Source organism: Centruroides sculpturatus, unplaced genomic scaffold, assembly GCF_000671375.1.
Source record: "Centruroides sculpturatus isolate CEXI.00-Female unplaced genomic scaffold, Cexi_2.0 scaffold1076, whole genome shotgun sequence".
Taxonomy (NCBI): Eukaryota; Metazoa; Arthropoda; class Arachnida; order Scorpiones; family Buthidae; genus Centruroides; species Centruroides sculpturatus.
The window spans coordinates 155,137-167,640 of NW_019386729.1; the positions used below are offsets into that span (position 1 = coordinate 155,137).

General features: G+C 31.5%; 1 protein-coding gene across 1 annotated transcript in view; it reads left to right on the forward strand.

The window, feature by feature from the left end:
* Window positions 1-755: 755 nt before the first annotated feature.
* The window catches only part of LOC111615680 (inosine-5'-monophosphate dehydrogenase 2-like), a 30,608-nt gene continuing 18,859 nt past the window's right edge, over window positions 756-12,504 (forward strand). The window contains exons 1-5 of the mRNA XM_023357113.1: window positions 756-804; window positions 903-1,004; window positions 2,832-2,906; window positions 4,006-4,212; window positions 7,613-7,700. Of these exons, the coding sequence (XP_023212881.1) occupies window positions 963-1,004; window positions 2,832-2,906; window positions 4,006-4,212; window positions 7,613-7,700 (412 nt within the window). The 5' untranslated portion in view covers window positions 756-804; window positions 903-962. The remainder of the gene's footprint in view (window positions 805-902; window positions 1,005-2,831; window positions 2,907-4,005; window positions 4,213-7,612; window positions 7,701-12,504) is intronic.

Genomic DNA, 12,504 nt, shown 5'->3' on the forward strand with positions numbered 1-12,504 from the left:
CGGCACCCTTGTGGCGTTCTTGTGGCACCCTAAGGTGCCGCGGCACCTGCTTTGAGAACCACTGAGCTAGATCCACAAATGGGTTTGAAGAAAAAGTTTTCTTAGTGCACAAAGGACAAAAAGAGACAAAACTAAGGAGAAAAAATATGTAAACTAGCAGGAATGAATATAATTTAGATTACAAGTAGAGGTGCAAACTTTTCATGAAGAAAAAGTAATGAGCTGGAAAAGCACCTACTTCTCTTCATTCATTTTTCAGAACATTTCTGAACAGTTTTCATTTTCCAAACAATTTTTAAAAATTAACTGAACTTCTGTACAGTTCAGAAAATTCCAAACAGTTGGAAATCCTAATTACAGTTTTATATTATTTCATATTATATTAATCAAATTATATTTTAAAAAATTCATGCACATGAACTTAATCACTATTTATTTATTTATGTATTTTTGATATTTGCAGATAGAAGTCAAAAGAACATTTAGCAGATAGTTGTTTTTTTATCAATCTTAACATCTTATTTTTTAAACATAAAAATTTTCATTAAAACAGTATAAGTTTTAAAAGAAAACTTTATTATAAAATATAATTTAATTTATAAAAATAAATTCTTATTAAAGAATAAAAATCACTCCACTGACAAAAAGTGTGTTTGTGTTACAGGCAATTTTTTATTATACTAATTTTAATTTTTAAATTAAAAAACAATAGATAAATTATATCAATTGCAAGCAATCTGCTTTTCTCTTTACAGTGATTTCTTAATTTTGCCTGGTTATATTTCATTCACAGTCGACGAAGTTGTGAGTATTCTAACTTATAAATTAAAACAAATTTTTTAAAGATGTTATAATAAATATAACTGTACTTGAATAAATTAATAATAATTTATATATTTTAGGATTTAACTTCACCACTGACAAAAAATATTACCCTTCATACTCCTATAGTATCTTCACCTATGGATACTGTTACAGAATCAGAATTGTCAATAGCTATGGCTGTTAGTATAATCATTCAATACTAGTTTTTATGATTTTATTGTAATAATATGTAGTAATACAATTAAAAATATATATATATTACAGGCCATTTGTGAAAAAAATTGCCACTTACATAAGATGTGGCTGTTTATGTGCAGACTATAACTATTGCACCGTGTATAAAAAAGATAGAATTACTCTATAGTCTAGACCAATGCTTTTCAACCACTGGTCCATGGATCAACGCTGATCAGTGAAAAAATTTCATTGGTCCACAGAAAAATATTTGATTGTACTGATTATAGGTATCATTTAAAAAGTAATCTAGTTAATATATGTACAGTACAGTAACTCTAAATAAGCATATATAAGCATAATAAATATGCATAACTCATAGTCACATATACAGTAATTACTGGTCCATGTAAAATTATTCATAAGTTTATGGGTCTGCAATGAGAAAATGGTTGAGAAACACTGATCTAGACAGGTTTTTTTTTCTTTTACAATCATATTTTTATGCATATAACCCACAGGAATTACTAGAACAAAACAAAATCTTTTCATAATTTTCTCCATCACATAACACAACCCCCTTTCAAATTGTATTTTAAATGCAGATAAATAACCTGCAGGTTATATGCACAAAAACATGATAGTTTATTTATATATGGCAATATTCACTTCAGATCATTTGATGAAATATTACATTATTTAATAATATATATATATATATAAATGCTTTATATGAGAACTTTTACTTTTTATGGTTTAATATAAATAAATTTAAAGGAAAAATACAATGTTTAAAAGATTATCAGATTATCAGCACAAAACCTTTCTCACTAATTTCTAGCCTTATTAACTGGAGTACGAACGTTTTCGGCCTTTAAAACAAATTGTTTACAATTTACAATTTTAATTGTTTACAATGAGCACATGAAATGAAGGAATTTTTATCACAATCTTGTAATTAATACTTTGTTTCAGGAAATGTAATATTTATTTTGATAACATTAGAAAAACTTATACAATGTTTAAAAGATTATCAGATTATCAGCACAAAACCTTTCTCACTAATTTCACTTAATTTATTAATATTAATAAATTAAAAATAATTTTTAAGGAAAAAAATATTGTAAAGCGAAAGGTAAAAGAACACTTCGCTATAATTATGCAAAACAATAATGTTAATTTAAATACCGGAATGTTAACAGCGGCATGCTGGGAGTTTTTTGTTAACTGTATAAGTGGCTCTTCAATGAGTTGACTGTTTGAACGTAGATTTTGTGCTGTAAGCCCCACTGAAGAGGCCATAGGCGAAATGCATTTGGGAAGCTTGTTAGTAATGATGTAAATAAAGATTTTTTTCTCTCTGCAGATTATTTTCTTTTTTATACCTTTTTAAACTCTGTTTTTTAAAAATTTTATAGTCATTATTGGCTTGTTTTTTGAAAAATTGAAGTTTTATATTATCCAAAAGTCAGAAAGGAAAGAAAAATATAATTTTTTCGTAATTTTACATTTTATGTAAGAAAACAAAAGAAGAAATTTTCTGACTCCATTGAATTTTTATAACTTTTTTTAGAAAAACTTATGTTTTCTTCTAGCTGTGAAAGTGCTAGAGAAACTTATATAAATGTAAGTGAACTCCAATAAAGCAGAATTTTCTTATTGGAGTTGTGTTTATTATTTATAAAATTCATTATCTGTTTTTATTTATGTTATAACATCTTTAATTCTTTGTTAGATAATTTCATTAGTTAACTATCACTGTTAACATAATTTTTATAAAATATTGATATACTATTTTATGAAGGAAATAATAAATGCTTTTATTTTTTCAGCTTTGTGGTGGTATAGGAATCATACATAATAATTGTACAGCTGAATTTCAAGCAAATGAAATATATAAAGTCAAGGTGAAAAATATTAGAAACTGCTTAACACAAATTCAATTCAAATATACAATTATTTTATAATATATTAAGTTTTTCAACTTTAAATTAATTTTCACTAAATAAATTCATATAATTATGTTACAAGGCAATATTTTCTATTAAAATATTTATATGTAAATAAATGTTTATATTGAAAATTACAATATATTGTTAAAATAAGTTTAAATACAGTTGACCCCCATAACAAGGTAGATACGTTCCATTCTTTATGAAATTGATATACTACGAGTCCTTAAATACATGAGCCAATCACAGCCCGGCACATATGCAGTTTACAGACTATGGCTGTTTGAAAGGTTTTCATCCATAAAATTAATTGATTCTAGACTAATTTTACTCAACGTTTCCAAAATACGTATAATTTTTTGGGAATAATCCATGTAAACTATGCTATAAACAAAAAATTGTAGGATTACTTACCGAGCGTGCACCATTCGACTACGCCATTGCTTAAGCTTGTTTTTGTCGTGGAGCTTGTCATCGAATGGCGCTTACTTGCTTCCTGATAAATTATTTTTTTTGCGAAAAATTTGCTGAACTTTGAAGGCATTATTAATATAAATATAATTGTTATGGACATTAAATAATAAATGGTTTTTAGTAGGTCTGCTGCTCGTTTAAACTCAACAGTTTGTGCAATATCTTCTAGATTCAACCAATCCTGTTGTGACACGAGTCAGCAATGACGTTTTACCATTATATAGGAGTCTCTTTTAGCCTGTTTATACAAATACGGTCGCAATTTTTTCGCCGTTATATACGAATCCGAATTATATGAACCCATTTTATATGGGGGTCTACTCTATTTTAATAAAATATATAATTTTTAAATGATAAATGTTAATAATTTAATGATTATAATTTTTCTATAATAAAAATATTTCTAAAAATTCTTATTTTACCATATTAAATATAAATATTAAAAGTTAAATTCAAGTTAAGGATTTTGAAAAAAAAGCAAAAAATGCAGTTTTACAAATTACAGCACAATACGTTGTACGTTTTAATAACTCTGATGAAATACATAATTTGTTACTTACATTTTTTATTTTTATTTTAGAAATATAAACATGGATTTATTCATAATCCAATTGTTTTGAGTCCAAACAATAAAGTGAGAGATGTTTTTGAAGTAAAAAAAGTTCAAGGTTTTGCTGGTATTCCTGTTACAGAAAATGGTAAAATGGGAGCAAAATTATTGGGAATTGTTACCTATAGAGATATTGATTTTATGGAAGAAAGTATGCTTGATCTTCCACTTTCAGAAGTAAATTGAATATTTTAATTTTTATTTCATAAGTTTAATTAAATTTTATTATTATAGTATTCATACATTGTATATACTGTATGTACTTTTTAAGATAAATGATTCTTCCAAGATATTTAAATTTTATTCATACTATGAATGTTCAAAAACAATTTAAAGTTTAAAATGATAGTAAATTGAATTTATTATTATTATTATGTAAAATTTTAATTCAATGTGAAATGTATTATGAATTACTGGTATTGTATTTATAATTTTAATCTTTATTTTAAAAATAGGATATAGAGCAGTAGAGCAGTGGTTCCCAAAGTGTGCACTGTGGTGCCTTAGGGCACTGCAGTGACCTTATGTGTGCTATGGCAACCGGTGGTCGCCATAGCACACATATAAGGTCACTGCGGCACCATGAAACGTTATAAAATTTTTATAATAGAATTTAATATACTTGTTAGAATTTGACATAGGGTGCCTTGGGAAAATCTGCATTTAGCAAGGGTGCCTAGAATCAAAAAAGTTTGGGAACCACTGATTTAGGGTTCATTCATAATTTATAACTATATTTCTAACAAAATTTAAAATATCCATATAAATTGAACTTTAATTATAAAGAACATTGAATCTGAATGAATTCTTTAGCTAATTCCAATTAAACAAAAAATTTTAAATAACTTTTCTAAGATGATTAGATGGCTAGGTCAGCTTACTGCTCTTCAGGACCTAGGATTGAATTTAAACAATCAATCTTAGGCATTTTTCATAGCAGTTTGATGCATTCTTTGTGTCAGATACTATTTTACTCTAGAGTGATGACAATAATTAGACACATGACATTTTTTTCTCTATCTGAGGACATTGATTATTCAAGTTATTTAAACCATTTTTTACATTTTTACAGTAATATTTATTTTTTTTCTGTTACCAACTTTTAAGGCTGTTATACATGGTAAGAAAATCCTCAAAGGATGTGCTTAACAGACGAAAAAAACTTGGATATAACTGGCTGGATCGAACATAGTAATTTACAAAACTTATTAAAATATCTCCCAATGTATAAAGAATTATTTTTATTTAAAAATGGATAGATAGAAAAAAAAATCACAGTTAATCCTCAAAGGATTTCCTTACCGTGTATAACAGCCTTTAGTTTTATATGTAGTGTCACTGGGAAATTTGTTTTCATATTTGTTAGGCATTGCTTATCTAGGTCTAAAGCATAAATAATAGTTTTGATAGGAAGCAAAACATGATATACCCAGCATTGTATTGCATTTCACACAAAATGTTTCCTCTTTCATTTTTCATTGGGGTATCTATAGTAACTAAATCATGTGTCCCTTGTCCCATGTCCCATGTCATCCCTTGGATGGACACCATGTTATTTAGACTTGTGATGGCCAGCCAACTGGTGATTTATCCAGCTTTCCAAGGCTATTTCTTATGATCCATGCAATATCCTTGCAGTAACCAAATATAATGAACTCTCATTATTGTCAACCCTGTTTAGCATTAGCTGTTCATTAGTATTGCCAGTTTTTGATGTCCCAGCAGAAACCCTATACAGGTAGCCCTCGGTTTACAACACAGTTCCGTTCCTACAAAAGCCGGTGCAAATCGAATCGGCATAAAACGAACCCATATTTACAGTGAGGTATAGGATTAGGTTCTACATAAGTGAAAAATAAGCGAATAATTTTGTTTAATACAATATAATACTAAATACATATAAATTTTTAATTTTTAAAATGTATTATATCATAAAATAAAGTGAAATGTTTTTATTAAAAAATTTTAGTTTCGGATCTCTTACATTTTTCAGAAAAAAGTATCCATCTTTAATTGTTTACATTTTTGTTTTCTTTCATTGAGAATTTTGGAATATGGTCGAATGGATGCAATGATGCTTCTTTTTACATTTGCACTTCGCTCCCAATTATTGTCTAACTCACAAAGTTCATCCGTCAAACTTTCCATAGTAGAAAGGATATGTTAACCCGATGTAGAGCTACAGACGAGCGGAGAAACTGATTGGTCGACTACCGGTTGCCATAGCACAAATATAAGGTCAGTTTGAGTGGCAAAATTCAAGGTGGCTAAGGAGAGATAGATATCATCTGGCTAATAAAAAAGTATCATCTGGCCAATGAGAAGTAGATTTGTCTCACTAACGATAGTTTGTGATCGCCGGAAGTGCTACTGTGTCATAAGGTGTTTTCTTGAATGAATTGATACTGCGCCATCCATACATTCATTGGCGCTATGGATTCGGATGCCATTTATTGGACTATTAAGTTTGATAACTTGACTCGTGGGTACTTAAACGTTTAGTGTTTTAATATTAATTTAATGCAAATGAAAAACTGTCATTCTTTGTGGGAGGTGCTATGTAGAAGGCATGCTCAGTCAAAACATACATCTATGTTGGGGTCACAGGGGAAGGTTTTTATAATGGAAGTCCAATGTTCTTTGAAGTGGGTGTTTAAAGGTCACCCTGTATCATCCACAATATTGTAAGTTGCAGTTGGTTCAGTGATCAGTAATGGGGATAGTATATATGCCAGATTGGAGGCATGGAAACAGCACAAAATCTGTTTTTGGTGCTGTTTCTGGAGGCACAACTCAGCAGATTCTGCAAAACTTGTGTGTTAACACTGGTGAGTAATAATTGATGGTCTACCTGGCAGATGCTGTTTTTGAGTCCTATTAGGTTGGCATATCTAAATCTCCTGGAGAGTCAGATTGCTTTTCGAAGACAAACATTCCATACATAGTGGATCAGAGATACACATGCGCGCGCGCGCGCGCACACACACACACAGAAGGGAGACAGACATTGAAGATGGGAAGAAGCCTAGAGCAGTATTTCATTTAGAAGTTAATTTTTGTTGTGGTATGGCAAAGGCAAAGGACTAGTTTATGATAATATTTGGCCAGTGAAGCCATATATAAATTTTGTTTGTTTTAACAGCTGCATTTAAACTGCAAAGATCAGTTAGCCTGACAATGTCCAATGATTCTAATTGTGTTATTTCAAATAAAGGTACACCACTAAATTTCTGGCAACTGATGGAAACAAATTGATAAAAACATTTGCTTTCTTGTAGTTTTTCTTGCTAGATATTGGTTATATGTGCAGTGTTTATTTTCATATACCTCATTTGAGTAGTTGAAGGAAATGTAATGTTATGCTTTAGAATATTGATAATTGACTTGAAGTCTTATATTTTTGGAAGTTATGTTCATACAGATTTATCCATAATTACATAGGAAATTTTATCCATACAGTTAAAATTGTAATAATTCATTTTGAAATAATTTAGATTGTTTTATTCTGTATATTTTAATATCTTATTTAATATTTATATATTGTACTATTTATTTATATTATATTGTTGTATTATAGGTAATGACTAAAACACCAGATCTCGTTGTTGCTCCAGCTGGAGTTAGCCTTGTAGAAGCTCATGAAATATTACAGCAGAGCAAAAAGGGTTTGTTAAATTTTATTTTATAGTAATCAAATGATAAGGCTGGATTAATTATTTGGCTAGAACTTGACTAATGAATTAATTAGCTAAATTTTAGCTTAATTATTAATCTGACTGTATTATTAGAATAATTCTGGCATAGTTGTCTATTTGTATTTATTTTGTAGTTTTATAACATTTTTTTAAAGAAATACAGTAATAATTAAATATTTTCTATACTTCTGACTGATTAAGTTTGTTCTGAGAATATAAACCTAGTAAAAATATCAGTTAATATTACAATACATCACCAAATTTATAGCACTCTTGATTCCAAAGCATTGCTGGATTAATCAGTTTGCCAAACCAGCCATAGTCATGTATAATAATTCATTAACACCTCTAACCTCTAAATTATACACCTCCCATGTTTCTAAAGTATCCATGGACTGCTAGAAATTTAAATAAATATTAAATATAAATAACATTTGACACCACCAACACTCTCGTCTCTCTTAGAAGCTGTGGATAGGGTTAAATTTAAGCAAAATAAACTAAGAATATTACAAAATTGCACTCTCATTACCAAGTGCAGTGTAAATAATGTAAATAAAAGCCCCTATGCAAAATGTCATATGTGATCATTCAGTAAACTAGTCCAGTTGTTACAGGAATTTCAAGTTTCCTCTTATAATTTTGTTCTGATTAAAGAATGTACCTGACCATCAGTTGCCAGAAATTTATTAGTGTATTTTTATTTGATTTCATTTAAATGATTTCATCCACTCCACAGTCCATCATATCTGTTTTTACACATTCAATCCACCTCTTAGGTCTTCCTCTACCTCTATCTCCCTGTACTTTCATATTTAGTGCCTTTTTTGTTACATGTTCCTCATTCCTTCTCACCACATGTCCAAACCATGTCAGTCTGTGGCTTTTTATTTTTTCTGAGATAGATACTACCTTTAAACTTCCTCTGATGTAATCATTTCTAATTCTATCCATTCTTGTGACCCCGCACATCCACCTCAGCATTCGCATCTCTGCCACATGCAATTGCTTCTCTTCGGTGGCTGTCATCGGCCAGCACTCACATCCATACATAAGCACAGGTCTGATGACAGTTTTATATATTAGCCCTCTTATTTTAAGTGGCATGCATTTATTGCAAGTTATTCCTGTCACCTGTTTCCACTTTAACCACCCTGCATTGATCCTCCTAGTAACCTCCCTATCAATGTTGCCATCTTTCTGCAGCAGAGATCCCAGATAGCAGAATTCAGTACTTTCTGGAAATGGTATTCCATTTAGTTTTAAGGAACCAGTACCAGGGAGACCGTCAAAATTACACATGTTTTCCACACGTGTTTTCCACGTGTTTCCATTTGTTTAGCCGTCTCTGTAGTTCTTCCCTGCCCTCATCAATGAGGACTATGTCATCTGCAAACAGCACACACCAGGATACGTCCTCTTGTACAGCAGATGTTATCACATCCATAACTAATAGGAAGCGGTATGGGCTGAGTGCTAACCCCTGATGTAAGCCCACTCTTACTTCAAACATGTCCATCAATCCAGCTGCAGTTCTAACCTGCGTGTTGGCCCTACAGTACATATCTTCAATTGTCACAATGTATTGAAGCGGCACACCTTTCTTCCTAAGGCACCACCAAAGGACTTCTCTCGGACTCTGTCATACGCTTTTTCCAAGTCTATGAACACTATATGCAGGTTTCTCCTCACAGATCGCTACTTCTCCATCACCTGTCTCACCACGAATATGGCATCTGTAGTACTCCTCCCTGGCATAAATTCAATCTGGCCTTCAGTGACACTAGTTTCCTCTCTAATCCTCCGTTCATACCTTTTCAAAAAGTTTAATTGTGTGAGCCAATAGTTTTATTCCCCTATAATTATTACATTCCTGCACATTCCCTTTTTCTTTAAAGATGGGTACTAAATAGTTTCTTCTCCATTCATTGGGTATAGTTCCCTCTAACAGTACTTTGTTAAACAGCTCTGTTAACCAGTCTCTTGCCTCCTCTCCTAGGACTTTCCATACCTCTATTGATCCAGGCCCACTGATTTCCCATTTTTCATTTTATTCAATGCCAGCTTTATTTCCCATTTCTCTATTATGCCTACAAGGCCAATATTTGGCTCTACATTTTCAGTGTTAGTTTGTCTGTCATTCACCACGTTCATAAGGTCTTTAAAGTATGTTTTCCACCAGGCCTTAATTTCTTCATTTTTAGTTAGCACTTTGCCATTTGAGTCTTTTATACACTTGATGTAGGTCATATCTTTACTCCCTCTGCCTCTCATTTTCACAAGTCTATATATGGCTTTTCTACCCACTTTTCCCATGAGTGACCTATACATTTCATCCTTGGCTTGAGCCTTAGCTATGGCAACCGCTGTCTTTGCCTTCTTTTTCATCTGCACATAGCCCTCTCTTTTCTCTTCCCTTACCTTATTATCTCCTTTCTCATTCTGCCAACTTTTAAAGCATCTTTCTTCTCTCTTATAGCTTTCTTTACTTCTTCATTCCACCACCATACCTCCTTCTCTATTTTCCTAACTGACTTTGTTTCTCCCAGAAGTTCTTTTGCAATTCTTCATATTTCCCTGGCCACCTGTGTCCACCATTCATCTGCCGAGTCATTGCACTTTGCATTACCATTAATAATGCTTATTACTTTTTCTTTAAACTCTATTACCCTTCCCCTTTTAACAACCACCATTTAATTTTAGGTATCAGTTTATCTTTATACTTAATCCTATTAAGATCAATCATTAATTCCATTACTAAAAATCCATGCTGACTAGTCAAGTCTTCTCCTGGTATCACTTTACAGTCCTTAATCCCTTTTAGAATAGTCAGTCTTGTTAATTAATAGGTAGTCTATTTGTGATTTATGATCCCTGTTCTTATAAGTTATTAAATGCTCTTCACATTTATCAGAATAAGTGTTGACCACGACTAAATCATAGGCAATGGCCATTTGCAAAACACACTCTCCTTCAAAATTTCTACCACCAAATCCTTTGCCTCCATGTACTCTCTCATAACCAGCATTATTTTTTCCCACATGCCCGTTAAAGTCCGCTCCAATAAATATCTCCTCATCTGTCGGTACCTGTGTCATTATCTTAGCCAAATCTTCCCAAAATTGCTCTTTAACACCCACTTGCAGCACATATGCACTGATTACATTAACTATCAGTTCTCCAATACTCAGTTTCACCAATATTAATCTATTATTTACTCTATTGACTATGACTACGTTCTTTAAGTCATTGTCTATGACTATCCCCACTCCATTCCTCTTGCCATCTTTACCATAGTAGAAAAGTTTATACCCTTCGCCAATCTCTTTAGCTTTGGCCCCTTTCCACTTTGTCTCCTGCAAGCACTCTATATTGACTCTTCTTCTCAGCTATCTGCTAGTTCAGCTCTTCTTCCTGTCATAGTCCCTATTTTCCAACTTTCCACTCTTAATGGGACTCGCTTCTTACATTGTTCCCATCCTATATGAGACAACAACCCTCGTCCATTTCCCACAGCCACCGGGTGCTGCGGCTGCGCGTTGCCTATGGGGTACGCCCTAGTATTATCACATCTCAAAGTGGCATCAGACATTCCATAGAAAAAGATTTGGCTGGGGTTTTTACAGTCGGCTGCCAACCAGACACCAACCTTCCCATTTTTCTAACCTGGGCTGAGGAACCAAGCTTAGCAGGGATTTGGCAGTGGCCTAGCACCTGAGCTCCTAGAGATTCACTACAGGCCTTAGGCGGCAGATGGTCGTCTGCTATTTACAGATACCGCCCTGCCTCCAGCAGCACCCAGCCCCGGAAGGCCCTCCTCCATGTGACACTGGAGTATTACTCTTGCAGGGCTTCCTTTATGCTTGTTTGTTCGTCGACACTCGACTTAACAGGCTCCACTACGTGCAAGTGAGCGAAGGGTTGAGATGGATAGGCTAAGAGGCCATTCTTGTTATGGCCTTATATTGCGCTTCACACCCCCTTTATTACTAGTATTATTAAATATAATAAATTGATTTGGCTAAAAAGTTACAGAATCATTTTTAGGCACAAAATATTATACTTTTAGTCTGAGACTATTAAAAGTCAAATAATGCAAGATATTAAACAGTGTTATGTATCATAAATAAGTAATAACAAGATTAATTATATTTCAATTATCAAAAATAATGTTTTAGCATCATCTTTTGTATTACCACTTTTAAAACAAATAACTGAAACAATTTTTTTGTATATAGAAAAGGTAATAGACTTTTTAAACAAATTAAGAAATAGATTTCCTGAACAATTGTCATGTTATTTTATCAATTAATTTCTGAAAATAGTTTTGTCCATAAAGAATCAAATTTCATTCATACAGTGTAAATAAAACATTTAAACTTTTTATAATTTCAGTAAAAGTTATTGTTGAAATTCAAGAAATATTTATTAGTATTGATGAAACAAAACATATAATTCATATGTCAATAATTAATATTGAAAAAAATTGATTATCATACTTTGTAAACTATATGAATTTTATATAAATCAATATAACTATTCTATCAACTGAAGGGAATATCAGAAATAAATTTCACATCTTAAAATATACTCCAGCAACAATTTTAATGAACAAAATCATTTTCAATCTAACAAAAATGTTTTTGTTTATTAAAATTGTTTTTTGTTTTTATATTAATCGTCTTTAAACTCCATATACTCCAGCAACATTAAATTATTGCTGGAGTATATTTTAGCATGTGAAATTTATTTCTATTTATATAAAGTATCAGTT